This window comes from Rhinoderma darwinii, chromosome 1 (assembly GCF_050947455.1).
Source record: "Rhinoderma darwinii isolate aRhiDar2 chromosome 1, aRhiDar2.hap1, whole genome shotgun sequence".
NCBI classification, from domain to species: Eukaryota; Metazoa; Chordata; class Amphibia; order Anura; family Rhinodermatidae; genus Rhinoderma; species Rhinoderma darwinii.
Genome location: NC_134687.1, coordinates 406,324,999 through 406,348,418, shown reverse-complemented (window position 1 = coordinate 406,348,418; position 23,420 = coordinate 406,324,999). Strand labels below are relative to the sequence as shown.

Genomic DNA, 23,420 nt, shown 5'->3' with positions numbered 1-23,420 from the left:
CCATACACACTAGATGGTGGTCACTCCCACTAAAAAAATCCCTGCCAATGGCACCCAAAGAAAAAACTGGCCAATATGTAGTCTTAGCTAATAATAACCAGACCAAGCTTCTGGTATACAATTATTGTCATATATCTTCTCATATAACACTTTAAAATGTATTTTCCTACATTTATTTATACTAAATAGGTTTTTCCGGTTGCAGCAAATAAAGCCAACAATTGTCTAAAAGGTAACTTCTAATTATACAGTGAATAGAGCAGATTGTATGCAACTGATTTCTCCTTTAATAACAATTTAGAATATTCAAGACAATATGGATAGATGGATGGGTCTAAATTGCAGCAACATGTTATGCTCAATCTGAACCACAATCTCTAGTCTATAACAGTCCCATAAGAAATGGCTGGGGGTGTAAAAAGGTGACAACTGCTATGAGCACATTTATTGTCAGACTTGCAGTTGATGTTGCATTATTGTTAATGATTGCATCCATGTAGAAATACATGTTGGGTGGAAATGTTCTTTAAGACGTGTGCCCATAGTAGAATTAGTACGTAGTAATGTCAGTTTAACAAGCAATTTCTGTTGGTACTTGCATAATTATTGCTATAAAAATGATTGTCTTTGTTCTTCACCAAGTACTTTGTTGTTTCACTGGTGCTGAACCAACATGTGGTGACACGTTCCTGATGCATCATGATCAGGCTTCAATGGAAATGAAAGTTCTAGGAGTATAACTGTCATACGCTGTCATTGGTGGGGCTGGATTAGGTCAGTGAAAAGGTTAAAACAATGAAAGGAGACCGTTTTATAATATTGGGGGTCAGAGCACTACCTAAACAAAGAGGTGAGATATTTCACTATGATTTAAGTATCAGAAAATAGCCTGTAAAGTAGAAGAAGGCTCTACAAAACTGTGCCATCTTTATGCCAATATCATTAGGGAATGAACCAGCCTGCATATATCAAAAGATGAAACGTGTTGTGGGCGACACCTTATATAATTCATTAGTTCTGTTGGTTTATTGTAGACTAAAAAGTTGTACTTATTTTTTGCAAGCCTCGAGTGAAAGGGGACTCTAGACCTATAGCCAGTTGTTCATAGAAAGTGTTGGTCCTAGGAGGCTTATTGTATTCAATAGATATTGTAGAACTGAAAATAGCACCCAATAATACTGTTCTTGATGATAGAATTAAAGGAACTGATATTTTTCTACCTCAGTTTTTTTGTTTTCTTCCCCTATATGGCAAGGTCATCATATCAGTGTGTAGACTCGGGACGTGGTGTCATCTATTATGCCACACCAGTAGGCCACAAATAAACTTTGAGGTAACCAGCTGAACTGCATCTGATATGGCTACATTTTATGTGCTGTCAACCCATTGTAAGCTTAGCTGTTTGTGCTCTAGACTTCTACTGCCTTCAATTCCCGAGCCAGAAAGTAGCTTTCTGATATATGTATAACTGTCAACCATGGAAGCGCTTATGGAGCTGCTTTTTCTGCCACTCGGTCACCTAGAGGGTTATTTTCTCCTGTGTGATGTCTATGTACCCTAACAGCAGCCCTTGGTGGAAGGTCTACTGGTCACCATAGACATGAAATCGTTGGTGGGATTTTTTACATAAACCTCATGTTAAAAATTCCACCAGTTTAAGATTACACGGTTTTGTGTTTTCCTTCTTGTAAATTCAAGACTAAGAATGTTGGGAGGAATAGTTTATGGAGGGAATGACTAGCTTCTCCTTTTATCTTAGTTTAACCACTTCCTGATCAGGGCCATTTTCAAGTTTTAGCCGAGTGACAATTTAAAAGCAAATTGTTCTTTTATTCCTCTTCCAACCTACATGTATTAGGTCTTGTTTTTCTTAGAACATATTGGGCTTCCATATCGTGTAAAAAAATAATCAATATATTTAACTTTTTTTAAAATATGGAAGGAAAAATGTAAAAAAAAGTGAATATGTGAATTTAAGTGATTTTTTTTTACATCTGGTGCATGCCACTGGGTAAACACACCTGGAAATATATTTGGCAACTTCTGCCGACTTCAGCGATACCAAATATGTGTGCAATTCTTACACACTGTGCGCAAGGCGGCACTTTCAATGAATGGTGCGCAAACTGGCTTTTGGAGAGCAATTTTCCAAAGCTGGTTCGCTGACACCGTACAACCGTTACAGATGTTGTAAAGTGCCAAAACACTGATAAAGGGTTTGTTCAGTCCTGAAAAAATTTACGGCCTATCAGGATAGGCCATCAATATCTGATCGGAACCCCCAATGATCACCTGTTTTGAAACGGCCGCAGCGCTTGTACGAGCGCTGCTTCCCCTTCATTTTGATTAATGCTCACACTGTGAATCGCGGACACACTTGTAGAGGCGGTTCACAGTATTACAGCCTTTTCCCATTGAAGTGTATAGACTAATACTGTGAACCGCCCCCTTAAAACAGCAGATCGGCAGGACTGGAAAGCCCCTTTAACACACCCAAAATTATTATTTTATGGAAATTAGACCCCCCCCCAAGGTATTCATTTAACGACATAAAAAAGATTTGAGAATCTGCCATGTAAAATGTTTGCAGCATGTGGATGAGATTTGTAAAATCTCATCTACTTGCCTTGTCCTGTAATCCGCTGAAGACTTTACCTGCGCAAATCATGTAAGGTCGCCCTAAGGCTGGGGCTACATGGTGACTTTGGCCGCGACGTAGGTCGCACAGCCCAAGATCTCTATGTCCCATAGCCGACACTGCAAGTAATGAAAGTCAATGTGGTCGCATCGTGACTTGAAAGTAACTGCGACACGACAGTTTTGTTTTTTTTGTAACTGTCATGTCGTGGCAATTTGCACGTTGCGACACAACTACATTGACTTTTATTCCTTGCAATGTAGGATACAGGACATGGCGATCTTTTACATTACATTATTCTTCTCCCTCTCTAGCAGCCTGACAGAGAGGGAGAAGATGCAACTGGTGATCACTGTGACAGGCTGTCACAGCGATCACCCTTTCCAGAGACCACACTGAGTGGTCTCTGGATGAAGCTCCATCAGTTGTATCATGGAGCTCCCTACCGTTGGCGCGCAAGCGCCGCTGGGAGGAGCAATGTGATTGTAGCGATCACATAACCGGAGACCACGATGAGTGGTCTCCGGTTGAAGCTCAGTGATACAGATGCCTAAAGACAGCTGTATCACTGAGCTAAATGCCGCCGGAGAGCGCCAATCTTGTTAACTCTGCAGGATGTTCTGGAATGACCTTGCAGAGTTAATTGCGCACCGCCCGGACGTTTATAGTCCATGGGCGATCCGCAACTGGTTAAAACAAATCGTTACTGATGTCAGGCTGGGACATAACTGCATAAAATATCATGCAGAATTTTAGTCCAGACCACTGAAAAAACATAGGACACAGACAATTTTCATTTATTTCCTCTCCGCCTTCCAAAAGAAATAACTTTTGTATTTTCTTCATCGACATAGCCATAATGTGGGTTTGTTTTTTGTGGGACAAGTTGTAGTTTTTCATGGCACCATTTATTGCACCATATAATCTGCTAAAAACCTAAAAAAAAAAAATATTTGTGGGGTGAAATGGACAAAGAACTGGGTTTCCGTATTTATGGCGTCCATCAGGCGGTAAAAACGACGTGTTCACCTTACTCTATGGGTTGATACAATTTTGGCAATACCAAATGTATCTTTTTTTTATGTATTACCGCTTTTATAAAAAAAACAACTGCTAAAAAAAATAGTTTTGTGTCGCCACATTCTGAGAGCCATAACATTTTCATTTTTCCGTCGATTGAGCGATGTGAGGGCTTATTTTTTGCGGGGCGAGCTGTAGTTTTTATTGATACCATTTTGGGGTACATGCAACTTTTTATCTCATTTTTTTGAAGAGCGAAGATGACCAAAAAACAGCAATTTGGGTGTTTATTGTTTTTTTTACACGCCGTTCACCGAGCAGATTAAGTAACGCTATATTGTAATAGTTCAGACTTTAACGGATGTGGCGATATCAGTTATATTAACTTTTATCAGTGAAAAAATAGGAAAAGGGTTTTTCTTTTGAACTTTTAATACCTCTTTCAGGGCTTATTAGGACTACAAAGATGGCAGACCTGGGGACCTTCATTAAGCCCCCAGACTGCCATGATGACCATCGGAACCCCGCAATCGCATCGCAGGGGGGGGCGAAGGTACTTCAAAGGGGGCTGCCGCCTGATTCTAACGCTTTAAATGCTGCAGTCGTGATTGACCGTGGCATCTAAGGGGTTAAATGGGCAGAATCAAAAGTGATCTTTCATTCCGCCCATTGCAGTGTGGTGTCGGCTGTATTACATCAGCCCGCTCCATACTTCCCCTTAACGGCTGTCACATACATGTACGTGGCATGTTGTTAATTGGCTAAAAAAGGTTTTTCCGTATGCCTTTCGACATCGCATAAATGCTTGTGGTGATATCTTTTTTATTGTGATAACAATATACTCTTATATAAATGGGCAGTATGCTGTGCAACAAACTTGGCACTAGTAGGCTATAACCCGTATTTTAAATAAAGTCAAAACTCTGAGACTCGGGCTTCTGGAACCCCCACCGAAAAACTGATATTGCCTAGGGCTTGCCATTTATTTCCTCTACAGCAAACAACTGAATAGCCAACCATGTAATACATAAATGGGTTGGGTCCGCCAGAGCAAGAGCTGCTCTTTCTTAGCGGTTCTTTACTCTGGCTAATAGAAAGGGTTCCCGGGTGAGGAACCCGCTCTATAACTCTCCATATGCCCCCTCTCTTATTGAGACAACCTCTTTGATGTGAGTGTACATTCCCTGTTCAATAATATTCATACTCCAACGCAAACAGTTATTTAGGTCACCTGGCTGATTACCATAAAACCGTGAAGAAGAAAAAAACAACCAATAACTTGGGAGCCACATATGGCTCTCAGCCCTTACATGTGGCAAACCAGCTATTATTACTAGACCTTGGTACCAGGGTCAAACTCTATCACTGGCAGTTAACACTAGGGTAAAAGTCATATTACTTGGACATATTCAGTGTGGCTAAACAACTCCTGTTAAGTTTAAAAGTGGCTTGCGACCTATAAAATAATGTTGATTATATAAAATTTTGCCATAGACACATCCTTTTTTGTTTCCTATAGATTCAGTGATAATACAAGGATGTGCTTTTTTCATCATCATCCTAGGAGAAAAATCACCCTGTTTAGGACTACGTAACAGTGAGTAATATTAAGCCGAAAACTGGGATACCTTAAGGCTGGGTTCACACGTTCAGGTAGTGGAGCAGCAGGGAATTACAATGTGAAAAAATGTAGAAAATGTTCCTATAACTACCTTACTTTTATGGGGAACTCTATTGTAGTACCACGTGGACACTGGACTCAAGTTGCTGTTTTCTTTGCAATTGTGGTTTTCCCATGGATATTAAATGAAAACAACAAAACACCAGTGTATGAAGTGATGTAAAATAGCCGCCCGCAGCGTGCGAGGTTCATAAACGCTGCATGGGATTGGCATTCTCTAAATACCAATCACTGCAGAATAAAATTTTCCACCCAAATGTCACCATACCTGACCGTGAGAACCCAGTCTATGTAAGGAAGCTATGATGTGTTTCAGCAACTGCTACAAGCCAAGTATTGAATATGCCACTGGTTAAAAGAAAGTCTATTCATCTTATATGTGAAAGATAGGTGCGACTGGACTAGTTTTAGCCAGTAGTACAAAACATCCAGGCCTATGCTACATACCTGCATTATTTTTTGATCTGATCCCTTTTTGTCCCTATCTTTGGCGCTTGTTTTCCTGCCTCTATTATGATGAGCTTATAGTTGTCGGGTAGTTAGATCAAGTTTACTGATACTATGTATCAAACAATGCTGCTTGGACATGGCATTATAACAAAACATTGAATGCTTTTTCTCATTCAGGACTACGTAAAATGACCTCATGACCTTTGCAAAATCAAAATGTATCCCTTAAGGCAGCAATTATGGATCGATAAATCCGTGCATATATTAACCAGTCACACAAATGGCGGTAATATTGCAATGAGTGACATACCCGGTTAACAGTCCGAGACACTTGAAACCTGGTGTTATGTAACATAGCCTCTAGGAACACACAGTATGTAGCGGTTATTTTTCTAGTGTGGTACCTTTGTTCCCACTATGTTGTGTGTGCTTTGGAATAAGAATTTAAAAAATGTTCGTTCCTGTAGACTGCGAAAGCAATTATTCAGGGTGCTGCTAGGTAATGTTTAGAACTCACTTTCCTAATTTTAAACGTAACTATTGACATCTGACTATAAAACAGTCAATGTTTTAATATATTTCCTAATCCTAAACTGTATTTTACCTGTGTTGAAAGTTGCCAATCCACCGATTGGTCCAGGGATGCCCTGACCAGGCATCAGCAAAGGTGTGAGCCTCTGGATTTGAGGAGTCACTGTGGCAGGATTCTGGAAATTGAGAATCTGTGAGGCTGGTTTGCTGTCCGAAACAAGAGTTGCTCCTCCACTGGGGTGAGTGTCCCGGTAACGACTTTCTTCCTTTAGTTGCTGTTGTATTGATACTCGCAGCCTTGCAATATGCTGACGGGAGAATATGTGGGCACGACATGGGATGGTAGGTCCATATTTTATATTACAGTGGGTACATTCTGTAGGTTGAGGTCCCTCATTAGTAGAGGCTGTACCAAGCAAACCCTGAAGTTTGGCTTTCTTTTCTTTGGCTCTTGCATTCTGGAACCAAACTTGCACAACTCTCTTTTGCAGCCCAATTTCTCCACCAAGGCAGTCACACTCTTGCATGCTTGGGGTACGATATTCAGCATAACAGGCCTTAAGTATCCGCAACTGCAAACTACTCATTTGGGTACGATAACGTCTAGCTCCAGAAGAGCCCAATAATCCTTCAGAATTTAAAGCTCCTTTACCAGGACTAGAAGGTCCAGGATCTGAGCTTGATGAATCACTTATGTCTCCTCCTTGTGGACTGTGCATAAGGGATTCCATGTTTTTTGTGGCTACTTTCTCATCTACAATTTTTTGGCTGATTGTACCTTGGTTGTCCACAGTTTGGTCCTCAATAGTCTGCTGTTCTGAATGTACGACTTTAGAACAATCAAAAGTCTCAGAAAATGGTGGTGTTAAAGTTTTTTGAGGCTCTGCAGTCTGCCCTCCTGATGACTGGACAGAATCTTGGTGACTTGCTGAAGAATGCAAGTTAACCTCTGGGGTTGAAGACAATAAAATGGGAGGCGCAGCCTTGGCTGTGAATGAAGCCAACAGTAAACCTTGTGAAGGTTGGGAAGTGCTAACAAGGCTAGAAAGTACTTGGGCTGGATTAACAAGGCCAGTAAATGTTTGGTTTGGGTTCACTAAACCAGATAAAGCTTGAGGTGGGCTGACAAGGCCAGGCAAAGCCTGAGAATTGGCAAGGTTAGCTAGAGCTTGTGAAGGATTAACTAAGCTAGGTAAAACATGTGTGGCACTAAGTATTCCTGAAAGTGCCTGGGTTGTATTGACGAGAGGTTTTGTAATTGGAGCTGTAGTAACACTGCAAGAAGCTAGAGGTTTTGGAAGTATTGAAGAACATGTAGTCTGCACAGTTGATGAGCCTGATTTTGCTGGTAATTGGGGCACCACTTGGCTTGGAGGAACACTGTAATAGTAATTTACTCCCTCTCTTTTTGATCCTTCATTTGAAGAATCATCTTGCTGCCTGGGAACTGAAACAGATGATGGTATTCCCCCTCGGTATTGACCTTTACGCTCACGGGCTCTTGTGTTCTGAAACCAAACTTGAACTACTCTCTTCTTTAAGCCTACTTCAATAGATATGCGCTCTAGAGTGCTTCTTGTGGGGTTGGAGTCCTGCAGGTACCATCGATGTAAAATATCAAGTTGTTCTGGTAATATGGTGGTCCTTAAACGCTTGTCTCTGGGAGGCTCATCTCCACCTTCGCTTCCAGTTGGAGACAAGCTTTCTTCCTCATGTTTTCTTTTTCTCTGACAGGTCCCATCACCAGCCCCAACTGGGATAAGGAGAGAGAGATCCATGAGTGGCACTGAGGGATGACCACTGCTTGGTAATGATTTGCTTTGGTTATGATCAGCTGAACTTGTAATGATGGATGCTTCATCCTGTTCTGCCGGCTGATCAATTTGATCAGGCTGTTGAGTGTTTCCATCATTCCCTTTAGGTGAGGCAATATTTACTTTAGTCACTGGAGTTATGGATTCATCTTGTTCTTCTACATTATCGTTTAGCTCATTCTCCTGATTTTCTTGGGTGTTTATTGTTGCCATCTCTTGGTTGCCAATATGGTCAGTTATAGCTTCTTCTTTTTGTTTACTTTTATCTGACTCCTCTTCCTTTTCTTGTACATCAGTTTCTTCAATGTGATCCTTGTAGCAAATTTTGAGATGACGGATTAGTTGAAATATACAAGGGAGAGCAATACCACATTTTCGACAAGGTGGTATATTGCTATTGGCAGCAGGGCGTTCCCCTGGTTGACCAAGTTGAAGAGGGGGTGAAGGAGAGGTTCCGGTTTCTGCTGCTTGTTTTCGTGCTTTCTGACGAGCATTTTGAAACCACACAACTATCACTCTTCCAGAAAGTCCTAACAACTCTGACAAATGTTCTACCTCACTATCCCTAGGGTATGCACTGGATTCAAAGAAGCTGTTCAAGGCTTGGGTCTGAAATTCAGAGAATTTTGTCCTTGAAAAACGACGATGACCTAAGCGATCGAGCCGTAAAATTTCATCTGTATCTTCCTCCTGATTTTCTTGGATAATATTTTCTTTTTGCTTGTACCAGTGTCTAATAGTTGCAGGGGACAGCCCAGTCTTATCAGCTACCCATATGATTTGTTCTTCCATCAAAGATCCTGGAAAATCAAATAGACTTTGAAGGAAACTGAGCTGTTCAATTGTAACACCGTGTTCATGTATACCTTCTTGTTGCTCCAACTCTTTAGAACAATGAGAAAGCTGAGAAGTAACAGAGAAGTCCAGTGGAGTAACTAATGACCCTGTCATATCAGAGTTAGTTCCAGAAGGGTTGTGACTATCATAGGTACGACGAAAATTGGCAGCATAACGACTCAAAGCTTCAAAAGGTAGTAAACGCTGGTGCATGTGCTCCTCATGTGTTTTAAGAATCAGTCTGTTTGAGAAAAGTTTACCACAAGTACCACACTGTAGTTTCTCGGTGGAAGAAAGAGTAAGTGATATATCAAGCGGCGGAGCAGGAGGCCGTGGCTGAGGCTGGACCTGGGAAGTCATTGGCAGTCTTCCCTCATTGTATTGAGTGACCAACTCAAAACCAAAATTTTCTAGCAAAGCTCTTGCTGCAGACCCTGTTGGGTCTCCAGAAACTTTGGAAGAAGAATCTGGATTCTGAGAATCGCTTGTCTCTCCAGTGGCAGCATCACGCTCATCCAGCACTTTCTCATCCTTCTCACTTGCTTGTCTAGGAGTTGCACTCGGTTGATCACCCTCATCTTTGGTAGGTGGAGGCTGCTGGGCACCTCCAAAGGGCAGCAGAGGAACTGAACTCCCATCTCCACTGACTTTGAGTTCTTGAAGATAGAATGGAAGAAGAAGTTGCTGGTGTTGTCGCTGGAGTTTCAAAAGAGTTTCAGGTATCAGCGGAAATGAGGGAAGTAGTGATGGTGCAAAAAGTGGAGAAGGCTGGACAAGTGGGGGCGGCCTAGACAAATCCATTGAAAGCGGCATTGTTGGAGGAGCAACAGTAGTGGGCAGTAGTGGAACTCCCATACAGGGTCCAAGTTGCTGTTGTCTCTTCTTAGTAACATCAATTCCTTGTGCATCTGTTGTTTCTCCTCTACTATCAGTTATACTCTCACTTTTAATTGCAGAGTCTCTTTGAGGCTTTTCAGAAGAAGTCTTGGCTGGATCCTGCTTTGAGCTCCTGGAGCGGGTCTGGTGGAGGACAGAACGCATGTGAATTTCTAATGTTGAACTTTGGTTGTATGATACATGGCAAACTGTGCATTTGTAAGGTTTGTCTTGTCCTGTCTGTACACCGTGTCCTGTGGTTCCTACTCCAGACTCATTTCTGGTGGCAAGGGAAGGGTCAAGAGAGGCTTTACGGACTTTGTGCAAGTGAGATACTGAATTGTAATGTACAAGCAGAATATTTTTTTGAGTAAAGGACTCCTTGCACACTACACATTTATGAGGCCTTGAAGGATCCATAAACTTGTCCAGGGCAAAGTTGGCAGTCTTTCGGTATGTAGATTGTTGAGGTTGAGCAGGTGTGTTTTCCTGAGAGTCCTTTCTCTCCTCCTGCTCCACAATATCTACTTCACGACCACGGCCTTCACATGCTTGCTGGATATCAGATGGACTGAGTTCAGGATGATCCTTCTCCAAGTGTGTTCTTAAGTCTTGTGAATTTTCAGAAGTCAGTGGACACAAGGGGCATGCAGTTTCATCTTGTGCTTTCTCATTATCTGCTACAGTGTCAACAGCCTCAACAGGGTTTGTGGAAATGTCACCAGGGGATTCTGGTGGGGAAGATTCTGTAACTTCACCTGTGCAAAATAACAAAATATGCAATTCAAGAACAGCTAGTATTATCTGCAATAAAACAACAAATCAAAACACTAAAGGGTCTTGTATAAAAACTGCAGCAAGGAAAAACCTACCAATCAGAGTGCACAGCAGGGCAGTTAAGAAAAAGTAAACTAGATTCTGATTGGTGACTATGTAAAACAACTCCACATTTTATCCCTAAGAAAGTGTTAATATACGAGATCCAATATGGCACAGCGTTATTTCTAATGAATAGGAGTTCACTATGTACATGAAAAGAAAAATGCAACAATGAGGTTAGGAAACTCACTAGAAGGTGCATTCTCTGTGACCGGCTGGTCTGGCTCCTCTATTACTCTCAAAGGAATAAATCTGGTCTTGAAATTTATATTAACTTTCTGTGCCTGAAAAACATCACATAAAAGTTACATAACAACCAGAGGCATAACTTAAAAGCTCATGGGAACCAATGCAAAAAACTGTAACAGACCCCCTATCATGCGCTGTTTATAATACTGGTGTTTTCTTATGTGGCCCCTTCAGGCACTAGGGCCCGGGTGTGACTTCTACCTGGGCACCCACTATACCTAAACGACTGATAATTATGGTAGAAACAAATCTGTGAAAAGCATGTATAAAAGGGTAGGTATTTGGCAGTAACCATAATAGAGACTAACGGCCCTATTACACGGGCCAATAATTGGGCAAACGAGCGTTCCTATGAACGCTCGTTCCCGATCATTATCCTGTGTAAACAGGGCAACGATCAGCCGATGAATGTGCAAACGATTGTTCATCAACTGATCTAATCTTTTATGCAGCATTAAAAATCATCAATGTCAGCATCACATCTTCCTGTGTAAACAGGGAGATGAGCTGCTGATATGATGAAAATGTATAGGGTGAGTGATCAGAGTAATGCGCTCTCATCCCTATACATAAGCAATCATTGCGGCGGGTGAAAGGAGCAAACGAGCGCCGATCAATGAGCTGTCTCGTTAATCGGTGCTCGTTTACACGGCTGACGTTGGGCCGTGTAATAGGACCCTAAGGGTAATTTATTCAACAGTTTTGTACTAGTTAGGATACTTTGATGGCATCTGTCCACTTATATTCTGTACAAGATAATCGTTACTACAGCAATTCATTAACAAGTACCATCTGATAGAGTAAACACAAATAAGTCATGACATGTCAAAATATTGCAACTTAAAGCTTTATTTTTAGTACTTTTTCTTAGTAAAATACTCACCACCTGTAACAATTTTTCCACACATTCAGACACTACATTATGTCCATGTCCCAGATGACCTCTCAGATTTCCAGTTCCTGTTAACTGTTCCTGGCACAATGGGCAGCGAAAAGTAGGCTGCAGAGCATGCTGGGACACAGCATGACTGTGGACATGTTCTTCAGAGGGACTAACATAAGCACAAAACGGACAGCAAAATACCTGAGGGTGTAAAAATAAGCAGAAGTTATAGGAGTATTTAAATAAATGAAACAAAATTAAGAAATTATATTTGAAAAAAAACTAGACAGACGACAAATTATGAATAACTGAAACATGGATTACATGTAATAAAAGAAGCAAAAAAAATAATTTAGCAATTTTTTTGTAAATTTGCACAACCTGGACATTTAGGACATGTGCACATACAGCAGATATTTTTTGTTGTGGAGATGGTATGAAATCCACACCCCTAATATGCGGATTTTGTAAATCTGGGACAAATCGACCACAGAATAGAACATGCTGTATATTTTAACATCCATATCATGCTTTTAAATCCGCATGTGAATGGGGGTTTCTATTCTCCATTCACACACATTAGGCTAGGATCACACATGTAGTTTTGAGATAGTTATTGGCTCTGCTTTTTGGGTTTTTTCCCACTTTTGTGCCCACTCCTGTGTTTGGGTAAAAAAAATAAGCCGAAAACTGCCACAAAAAAATGCATAAAAAAATGCGTGTGTGATCCTGGCCTTAAACTGTACTTTTCTGTGTAAATCCACAACAAATCCACCATGTGTGCACATAGCCTTAATGGCCAACAATTAAGAAAATAGTCAAACTCAGAAGTTTCGGCCCACATTTATCTAATCTGTATCTCATATCCATGTCCAGATTATGACACAGACAACCATTTCCTTTTAATGTTAAAAGTATATATTTAATAACCTTAGCAAAACATTTAATATATGGCAATAGTACAATAAAATTGTTCTTAAAATGAAATTATTAATAATTGTAAAAATGTGGCAAGTGGCAGCAAATGGATGCATATTCCACTGCCATGAGTGACTTTTCTCTGGACTAAGGCCTAAATGACAACAGCTCTGGAAAGGCAGCAAGACACACTTCTACCTTAACAATTAGACATAGGCCATATTACGGAGGTATGCAACTTTGTAATGATTTTGTAAAAAAAAACTAAAACTTTTTGAGCTACAGCTTCTATATAGCCTGGATACATAGAAGATGTATCTTGCGCTGAAACCGAATCCGTCAGGTCAGCGGGATTCTAAGTTGTGTGGTCAATAACAGGTGGATCCTGAGTGTCAGGGACCCGCAGGACCCGCTGTCACCGAGGCCTTCAGTCCCGTTGACCTGTATCCAGGATACATAGAAGCTGTATCTCAAAAAATAACAATTTTGGTTAATAAAATCCAATTACATAGTTGTACTAAACACTATAATACATTGTTTTAGTAAAAAAAAAAAAAGGGCTCAAAGGTTTCCATATCTTTAAAGGGGTTGTCCTGGCCTAAAAAATTGATGGCCTATCCTCAGGAAGCCCTGCTTCCCCTTCATTCCCTTTACTGCTCACACTGTGAATCGCTGACACACTTGTAGCGGCGGTTCATAGTATTACAGTCTTCTCCCATTGAAGTGAATAGGAAAAGGCTGTAATACGCGTCTACAAGAGTGTCAGCGATTCACAGTGTGAGCAGATAAGGAAATGAAGGGGAAGCAAGGCTCGTGCCCTTCAAAACAGCTGATCGGCAGGGGTTCCGGGAGTTGGTTCCCGACCAATCAGATTTACATGGCCTATCCTGAGGATCGGCCATACATTTTTTAGGACTGGACAACCCTTTTAGGCCAGGTTCCCACGTAGCGTAAACGCTGCGGAATTTCCACAATGGAATTGTGTGCGAAAATTCTGCCGCATTTACAGTAGCAGCAAAGTGAATGAGATTTAGAAAATCTCATGCCCACACTGCAGGAAAAAAAAACGCAGCATAAACGTTGATCAATTGACCTCCCGCGCGGAATTTATTTCTGCATCTCGTCAATTTATGCTGCGTTTTAGTTGATTTTCCGTTGTGGGTTTTCCCCATTGAATTCAATGCGGATGCAAATCCCGCAACAGAAAGCCAAGTGTTGCGACTTTTGCGGCGTGTTCACAGTGATTAAGCTACATAAAAATAAAAATAAACATACTTATCCACAAGTGTGTGGTTCTTTGTCCAGTCCAGCCTCCTGGGATGACATGAAATCCCATGTGACCGCTGCAGCCAATCACAGGCTGCAGCAGTGGTCACATGGGATGAAATGTCATCCCAGGAGGCCGGCCGGAAAGACGTCATGGGGCCAGCCTCCTGGGATGACGTTACATCCCATGTGACCGCCGCTGCAGCCAATAACAGGCTGCAGCGGTCACATGAGCTGCAGTGTCATCCAGGGAGGCCGGACCGGACTGCACAGGAGGGACGCTTCGCCATAACAACGGACAAGGTAAGTATGAGCGCTTTTTTACCGCTGCTTTCCGCAGCAGAAAATCCGCACTGTGGTGCGGTTTTTCGGACGGAATGTATTGCGGGTTCCAGGTCGGATACGCTGTGCAGTTTTTACGCAGCGTATCCGACCCGTGGGAATCCGGTCTTAAAGAGGCTCTGTCACCACATTATATGTTCCCTATCTTCTACATAATGTGATCAGCGCTGTAATGTAGATTACAGCAGTGTTTTTTATTTAGAAAAACTATCAATTTTGACAGAGTTATGACCCATTTTAGATTTATGCTAATGAGTTTCTCAATGGACAACTGGGGGTGTTTTACTATATGACCAAGTTGGCGTTGTACAGAGGAGTGTATGACGCTGACCAATCCGTGACCAATCAGCGTCATACACTTCTCTCCATTCATTTACTCAGCACATAGTGATCTTTCTAGATCATGATGTGCAGTCACTTACTCAGACATTAACGTTACTGAAGTGTCTTGAGTTAATAGACATCGCTTCCAGCCAGGATGGGATGTCAATTCACAATCCCGACACTTCGGTAACATTTGTGTGGGACTAGCAGCACAGCACATCGAGATCACGTTGTGCTGTCATTTACAGCGTGATCTCGCGAGATGACACTTGCTGTGCTGTAAGTCCCAATGGTACAATGAATATAAAAGGTGAAGTGTTAGGCCTCCTGCATACAGGACGGAAATGCTGTGGAATTTCAGTCTGGAATTTCCATGCAGAACTTCTGCAGGGTTTACACAAGATAAATTGACATGCTACAGATTCAGAATCTGCACCTCAGGTCAATTTCCGCACATTTTTTCAGCAGTGTGTGGATGAGATTTGTTAAACTCTCCTTCACTTTGCCACTGTAATATACTGCTGAATTTCTGCACCAAAATCTGGACAGAAATTGAATAGCATTTCCATCCCGTGTACAATCTCCTTTATACTTTTCATCTGCAGACATGGAACCCTCCACATAACACTGTGACAATGTAACTGAAAAGTATAAGGCCTTAGGCCTAATTCACACGAGCGTGTCCGCTTTGCGCGTGTAAAAAACACATAGTTTTTCTTGCGTTGCAGTTCCGTGTTGCGTTTTTTACGTCATCAAAATAAACTGAAGGAGTGTTTTTTCCCCTCATTTCTTTAGCAACTGTTGCGTGAATAACGCACAGCACACGTATGACGTCTGTGTGCTGTCCGTGATTTTCATGCACCCATTGACTTCAATGGGTGCGTGATGCGCAATAAACTCACAAGAATAGGACATGCAGTGAGTTTCACTGAATGTCTGAATGGCCCCATTGAATTGTATAAGTCCGTGTGACATCCGTTGTTTTAACGCGCGTAACACGGACGTGAAATACGCTCGTGTGAATAAGGCCTAAGGGTAAGTTCACACATAGCGTAAATACTGCAAATTTTCCGCAATAAGTTTTGTTGCAATTAGTTTTAGCATAATACAGAAGCAGCAAAGTGGATGGGATTTGAACAAATCTCATCCACACGCTGCGTAAATGATAAGCGGAAAAAACATCAGAAATTGACCTGCGATGCATTTTTTTGAATCCGCAGCATGTCAATTGGATTTGCGTAAACGCTGCTTATTCGCTGTGAGTTTTCCCCATTGAATTCAATGGGGGAGGTAAAACCCGCAACAAATAGCAGATGTTGCGTTTTTTTGCGGCGGAAAAGCAGCGCTTCCTCCGCAAGAAACGCAACCCAGAAAAATAAATCTTATACTTACCCAGAATTCTGTGTTTCTTCGTCCAGGCCAGCCTCAACGTTTTATCCCATGTGACCGCTGCAGCCAATCACAGGCTGCAGCGGTCACATGGGATGAAACGTCATCTCAGGAGGCTGGGCTGCAGGATGTCAGAGTGACGCATCGTCATGGCTACGCAAGTGTGAAGCTTTTTTTTTTCTATGTGCAGTCTTCCGCAGCGGACATTCTGGCCGAAAAACTGCACCACGATTTGGTGAGGTTTTTCAGCCAGAATTCCCTGCGGCCCCCAAGGCGGATACGGTGTGTGCTTTTATGCAGATTATCCGCCCTGTGTGAACATAGCCTAAGTCAGGGGATTGATATAGGAAAATGGGAGTGAGCAGCTTGGGCCAATCCGAGAGCAACGGGAGTGTCTTAGACTCAGTCTGTGAAGCGCTGCGGCTATATTGGGACAACAGTGAGGGGACCCCAAATCGTCAAATCCAGAGCAGAGGGGCGCAACTAGAGGGCACCAGATAATATAACTCCAAATACCCCATCATATTTAAAATGTTGTTGTGGGACCGGAAGGTCGCTTTAAGAATAAAAATGGAAAGAATCACAGTTGTTAGTGTATGTTCACACGGCAGCGTCCGTAACGGCTGAAATTACGGGGCTGTTTTCAGGAGAAAACAGCTCCGTAATTTCAGCCGTAATGGCATGCTGAGGTGCTTTTTGCTGCGTCCATTACGGACGTTAAATGGAGCTGTTTTTACATGGAGTCATGGGAAAACAGCTCCATTTACATCTGAAGAAGTGACAGGCACTTCTTTGACGCGGGCGTCTTTTTTACGCCCTGCCTTTTGACAGCGGGCGTAAAAAAAATGACCGTCTGCACAGAACATCGTAAGACCCATTCTAATGAATGGGCAGATGTTTGCCGACGCTATTGAGCCGCTATTTCGGACGTAATTCGGGGCAAAAACGGCCGAATTACGTCCGTAAATAGTGTGTGTGAACATACCCTCAGTCTTCCTAGAGCAGGCCAAAATAGTGATCATGCAAGGAGGGCACAAAACCTATGACTACTCTGAAGGAGTAACAAACTGATAAGAAAAGAAAGCTATGTTTTGCAAAAGCCAAATACCACTAAAAATAGCATATACATTCAAAAGCACACCATCCGCACTGTAAAGCACACCATCCGCACTGTAAAGCACACCATCCGCACTGTAAAGCACACTATCCGCACTGTAAAGCACACCATCCGCACTGTAAAGCACACCATCCGCACTGTAAAGCACACCATCCGCACTGTAAAGCACACCATCCGCACTGTAAAGCACACCATCCGCACTGTAAAGCACACCATCCGCACTGTAAAGCACACCATCCGCACTGTAAAGCACACCATCCGCACTGTAAAGCACACCATCCGCACTGTAAAGCACACCATCCACACTGTAAAGCACAGGGTTGCAGCATTACATACAATGACAGACAAAATGAATGCAACAAAGGCAGGGAAAGACAAGGAAACCTGCTGAAGTCCCCCTGAAAACTAGGGAGAGTGTGGAGAAGAAAACATATGTCACAATGTTCATTTCTTGGATTGGCCAATTAAAAGGGCCAGAACTTAGGGCTAGATTTATCTAGGAGTTTTAACATTTTGCAGAAGGGCAGGGTATAAAACAATAAACTGGTAGGTACTCACTCTTTCAAACGCCCCACCCCCAGGCCCAACGCTGACACCCCTTTTGCCGCTGCCCCACTCCCGGAAGCTCTGGCTTAACATGTCCAAAGCAGGGTCTTAAGCCTCATTCACAGATTATTATTATTATTATTATTATTATTATTAATATTCAAATGGCCATATTATGGCTCCTTGTAGTAAGGAGCCATAATAGGGCACCCATGAGGTGTTTGAGGCCCTATTGTACATCCGTATGTCACAGATTTTATTTGGACCTTTTTGCTGATGGATTCTGGACAAATTCAAAAGGAAAAAAACAGTGCCATTATTATTACTATTATTTATTTTTAACCGCCATTAATTCCAGGGTGCTGTACATATAAAAAAGGGTTTAAATACATGACACAGTAAAAACAAGTACAATAAACATGAGCTTAAAGGATCCACCTAATATCGATCCCATCTAAGTTTTGAACAAGGATATGATCCATATTAGGTGGATCCTGTGCGTCAGAGACACACAGAACACGCTGTCAGCCAAACAGTCGGTTCAGCTGACCTGACGGAATCGGCTGAGAAAGAACGATATAGCTCCTATGTTTACAGGATACATAAAAGCTACATTGTAAAAAGTAAAAAAAAAAAAAAGTGTCAATTAGAGTGAATTAGAAAAGTGCTTAAAAACACAAAACACATTGATTTAATAAAATAATTATTACAAAAAAAAAGTGTACATAGCCTTTAAGGAATGGCAGACGGGTACATGAGGAGAGAGGAGCCTGCCTGCGGGGGCTTACGATCTACTGGGGATGGAGTCAGTAGGTTAGGGTAGAAGCTGTTCGTAGTTATTGCAGGTTGTAAGCTTTTCTGAAGAGGTTGCTTTTGGAGATTTGGATGGTGGGAAAGAGTCTAATGTGTTGGGGTAGAGCTCCATCGGGCACTGTATAATGCATAATAATTGCTTCAATGGGATAATAGCTCCGCAAACAGCACCTGATGGAGCACCACATGGTTCTGTAGTATGAAACTGCAGGAGACTCCGTGTGCTGCCGTACATTCTCCTTCACGTTCTCTGCCATGTACATAAGGCCTGAATCACTTCGATTAAAGGGTCTAATTGCATCTACTTATAACTGAGGGGTGCAGTCATTAATAATCGTAATAGATTCAGATTTTATTAGAGAGCTTTGTTATAGAGTTTCTATCTTTGTTGAGCAAAAAAATCCATTGATATTGTGACACTGCTCATTTCCTTCCAGTGTGTCAGCAGACTAGAGACTTTTAAAAGGACAAGACTTTTTTTTAAAATGATCTTGTGAGCACATCACTGGGAGTTTGGCTGCTGGATTCTTACTAGAGATTAGCCGTTATCATTGGAGAAAGCTGCAGCTATTGCACAACACCCGCCAAGAGGCGAGCATGTGATTCATGGTTGTGCTCAGTCCTTCAGAGTAAGTCCTTATTCACACGAACGTGTTATACGTCCGTGTGACGGCCGTAAAAACAACGGCCGTCACACAGACCTATGTAATTCAATAGGCACGTTCACACGGCCACTGTTTCAACGAACCGTGTGAAGGGTCTGTGAGAATATAGGACATGTCCTATTTTTTTGCGCTTCACGCATCCCTCCATAGACTCTAGTCTATGGGGGATGCATGATAACGCATCCCGCAGGGAAAAGCACAGATGCACCTCGGATGTGAAAAACTGCAGTTTTTCACGTCCGAGATGCGCAACGCCCGTGTGAATCTAGCCTAAGGGTCCCCTTACATGGCCCTTCCTGAGCCGTGTAAATGAGCGTCGATCAACGAGACAGCTTGTTGATCGGCGCTGCTTTGCTCCTTCACAAGGAGCTATGGATGGGGACGAGCGTTCAGTACTCTGATTGCTCATACCCATACATTATTATTATTATATCTGCAGCTCATCTCCCTGTTTACAGAAGGAGATGTGCTGTCGACATTGATAATATTTTAGTTTTTAAAACGATACGATCAGCAGATGAACGAGCGTTTGCTTGTTCATCTGCTGATCACTGCCCTGTTCTATGAACAATCATTTGCCCGATAATTGGCCCGTGTAAAAGGGACTGAAGGCCTTATTCAGACGAAAGCATCACGGGGGCACTGATGGGATGACAGAATGAGCCCCTCCTTTTGTTTAGCCACTTAGATGCATCTGAGGGGTTAAACAGCTGGGATTGGAGTGATCTCTCATCCCGGCTGTTGCAGCAAAGTGTTAGCTGTAATATAAAGCTGAAACCCACTCCTTGCCGTACTTTTATGTATATAAATGTACGGCAGATGGCACCAAGGAGTTAAAAAATGCAAAACCCGTTTTAACCGTGTGCTGTCCGTTAAACAAAAACGGACAGCACATGGACCTATGGAATTCAATGGGGCTATTGAGACGTCCGCGATTTTTCACGCAGCGTGTTACCGTTGCGTGAAACTCACTGCATGTCCCATTCTGGTCCGTTTTTGCGGACCACATCGCCCATTGACGTCTATGGGTGTGTGAAAATCACAGACAGCACACGGACGTCAGCCGTGTGCTTGTCTGTGTGTGTTACGCCATAGTTGCTAAAGAAATTTTGAGAAAAAAAATAAAGAAATGTACACCAACACTGACATAAAAAACTGATGCCACACGGAATAAACACTGATGGCACATGGAACTGATATGCGCTAAAGAAGATCCGTTTTTTGTGGACGCAAAACCGACACGCTCGTCTGAATAGGACTTAAGAATCACTCTTTGCCGCAGCTCCGAACTCTGGTTAATAGAAGGAGGACCCCTTCGTTCTATGATGTCCTAACAGGGCATGTAGGGAGAGGTTGTTCTGAGTGGATATCCCCCTTAATGACTTTAACCCCTTAAGGACCCAGCTATTTTTGGCATTGAGGACACAGCGATTGGGTTGTTTTTTTTTTGTTTTTTGTTTTAAACACTGCATTTCGAGAGCTATACGTTTTTAATTTCTCTGTTGACGTAGCCGTGTAAGGGCTTGTTTTTTTGCAGGACAAGTTGTGTTTTATAATGCCACCATATTGGGGAGATGGGAAAAAATTAGCAATTGCACCATTGTTTTTTGGGTTTTGCTTTTGCGGCGTTCATTGTGTGCTATAACTGACATGCTAACTTTATTCTGTGGGTCAGTACAATTAGGGTATGTTCACACGGAGTGTTTTCGTCCATTTTTTTGGACTGAAAAATCGGAAGTAGAACGCCTCCAAACATCTGCCCATTGATTTCAATCGGAAATACAGCGTTTTTCAAAATGGCCGCTAAAAAGAAGTGCATGTGACTTCTTCAGCCGTTTTTGGAGCCCTTTTTCATAGACTCTACAGAAAAACAGCTCCAAAAACGGCCGCGAAAAACGCGAGCTGGTTTCCCTTGAAAATAGCTCCGTATTTTGAGACATTTTTTATTTTGTGTGTGCACATACCCTTACAGTGATACCAAATGTCTGTAGTTTTTTTTATGTTTTACTACTTTTGCACACAAAAAAATAAATCAAAATAAAGTGTTTTTTATGGTCCCACTAGAAACTTGTCCATGTGATCGCTCGATTGCATCAATAATACACTGCAGTACTTCTGTATTGCATTGTATTATGTCTGTCAATGTAAAACTGACAGCCATCTATTAGGCCCTGCCTCTGTAAGGCCCCCTGACTGTAATGGATACCCTTCGACAACCCGCGATCGCATCACGGGGGCACTGATGGGGCGACAGAATGAGCCCTTCCTTTTGTCTAGCCAATTAGATGCATCTGAGGGGTTAAGCAGCTGGGATTGGAGTGATCTCTGTGATCGCAGCAAAGTGTTAGCTGTAATATAAAGCTGACACCCACTGCGGATGGTGCGGGCACAGCCCCTGCCGTACTTTTATGTATATAAATGTATGGCGGATGGCGCCAAGGAGTTAAAAAATGTAAAACCTGTTTTAACCAGCCTTTATTTTTCATCTTAGTTAATGGGGTAGTCCAGCTTCTGACAACTGATGACCTATCCACCGGATAGGTCATCAGTATGTCATCGGTGAGGGTCCGACACCCAGACCTCGCACCAATAAGCCGCTCCGGTGGCCTGCGGGCACTGGATGTTGTGGTGCATAATGCTATGGACGGAGCCCGGAAGCAGTTGGCTCCGACCATTGCATAGCGGCCGTGCTGCAGAACTCCAGGTCCGCTCCTATTCACTTGAATAGGAGCAGAGCTGCAGTACTGCAGTTCAGCCCCTATTCCATCGCCGGAGCTAACTGCTTCCGGCATGTACGTCCAGTGCACGGAGGCACCGGAGCAGCTGATCTGTGCAGCGCCCGGGTGTCGGACCCCCACAGATCATGTACTGATGACCTATCCGGTGGATAGGTAATCAGTTGTCAGAACCTCGAAAACCCCTCTAATGAATATATATATATATATATATATATATATATATATATATATATATATATATATATATATATATATATATATATATATATATGGTGGTCTACAGCTTTCTGATGGTATCAAAGGACGACTAAGGTGAAAGGCTCACAGGGGCTTTTGCAATGGCTGTCAAAGTAGCCGCCATAAAAACCCAGCCATGGAATATTCCTGCTATGAACAGCTCCTGTATTTTGCTGCCTGAATTTACATCTGACTTCCCTGCAGACTAATTATTGGAATCACTCCCACTTGCAAATAGAATAATTCTTATAAGAGCAATAAAATATAATGCAATGTACACATTTTAAAGTGACTTATGCCGGTATTTTACAGAAGTGCTTCTCAAACTGTGAGTCAGCGGGTATGGAGGCATTTTTGATAGGAATGATCATCCCTCCGCATAGGCTATTCTCTGGATGTAACAATATTTAATTGAGCAACATACACTCCTCAACATTGAAACTGCAACACCAAGAAGGAAAATAAAATGTTATGTCACGCTGAATGCATTTGTGAATACAAATAATCAAGATTGGCTGCTGGCAGCTCCCTTTGCAATTGCCAACAAATGACGTCCCAGATGTGCTCAATGGAGACGCAGGCCATCGTAGCATGTTTAGGCCATGCAGGCTGCTTACAGTAGGACAAGCAACATGCGGCCTGGCGTTGTCCTGTTGAAAATGGCTTCTGGGACGCTTTGAAGATATGGCCATACCACTGGTTCTACGACCAAATCAATGTAACACCAGGCTCTTAGTGTAGCTGAAATGAAGACTAGAGGGGTCCGGCTACCGTACATTATTCCACCCCATACCATAATCCTGGGAGTAGGACTGGTGCGACATGCTCTTGTGAAGGCCTCTTCATGGCGTTGCCCACGTGGTCTCCAGACCAATCTCGGGCTATCATTGCGTCCAAGACAAAAGCAGGACTCATCGCTGAAGAGGATAGACCTCCATTCCAACCTCCATTACCGTCTTGCTGTGCACCATGACAGCCTTTGAGATCGGTGGAGTGTGGTCAGTGGAACACCTGTAGCTCGACATCTGGCTCGTAGCCCAATGTCGTGCAAATGCCTTCTGATGGTTTGTGTCGACACTGGTTGCCGCCCTAGGTTTGGGAAGTGACATTCAATTTCACTTGCAGTACAGAACGGATCCCTACGAGCCATTCTTCCAATCAGATGATCTGTCCCCGCAGAGGTTTGCTTCCGCGCACCTCTTGCTGT

The 23,420-nt window shown here is 42.5% G+C and overlaps 1 protein-coding gene across 2 annotated transcripts in view; it reads right to left on the bottom strand.

Moving 5' to 3' along the window:
• The window catches only part of ZFHX2 (zinc finger homeobox 2), a 66,734-nt gene that overhangs the window by 4,852 nt on the left and 38,462 nt on the right, over positions 1 to 23,420 (bottom strand). For both annotated transcript variants that reach the window (XM_075828917.1, XM_075828918.1), the window contains exons 7-9: positions 11,859 to 12,059; positions 10,917 to 11,010; positions 6,394 to 10,605 (exon numbers count right to left, since the gene is read on the bottom strand). In XM_075828917.1, coding sequence (XP_075685032.1) covers positions 6,394 to 10,605; positions 10,917 to 11,010; positions 11,859 to 12,059 — 4,507 coding nt within the window. The remainder of the gene's footprint in view (positions 1 to 6,393; positions 10,606 to 10,916; positions 11,011 to 11,858; positions 12,060 to 23,420) is intronic.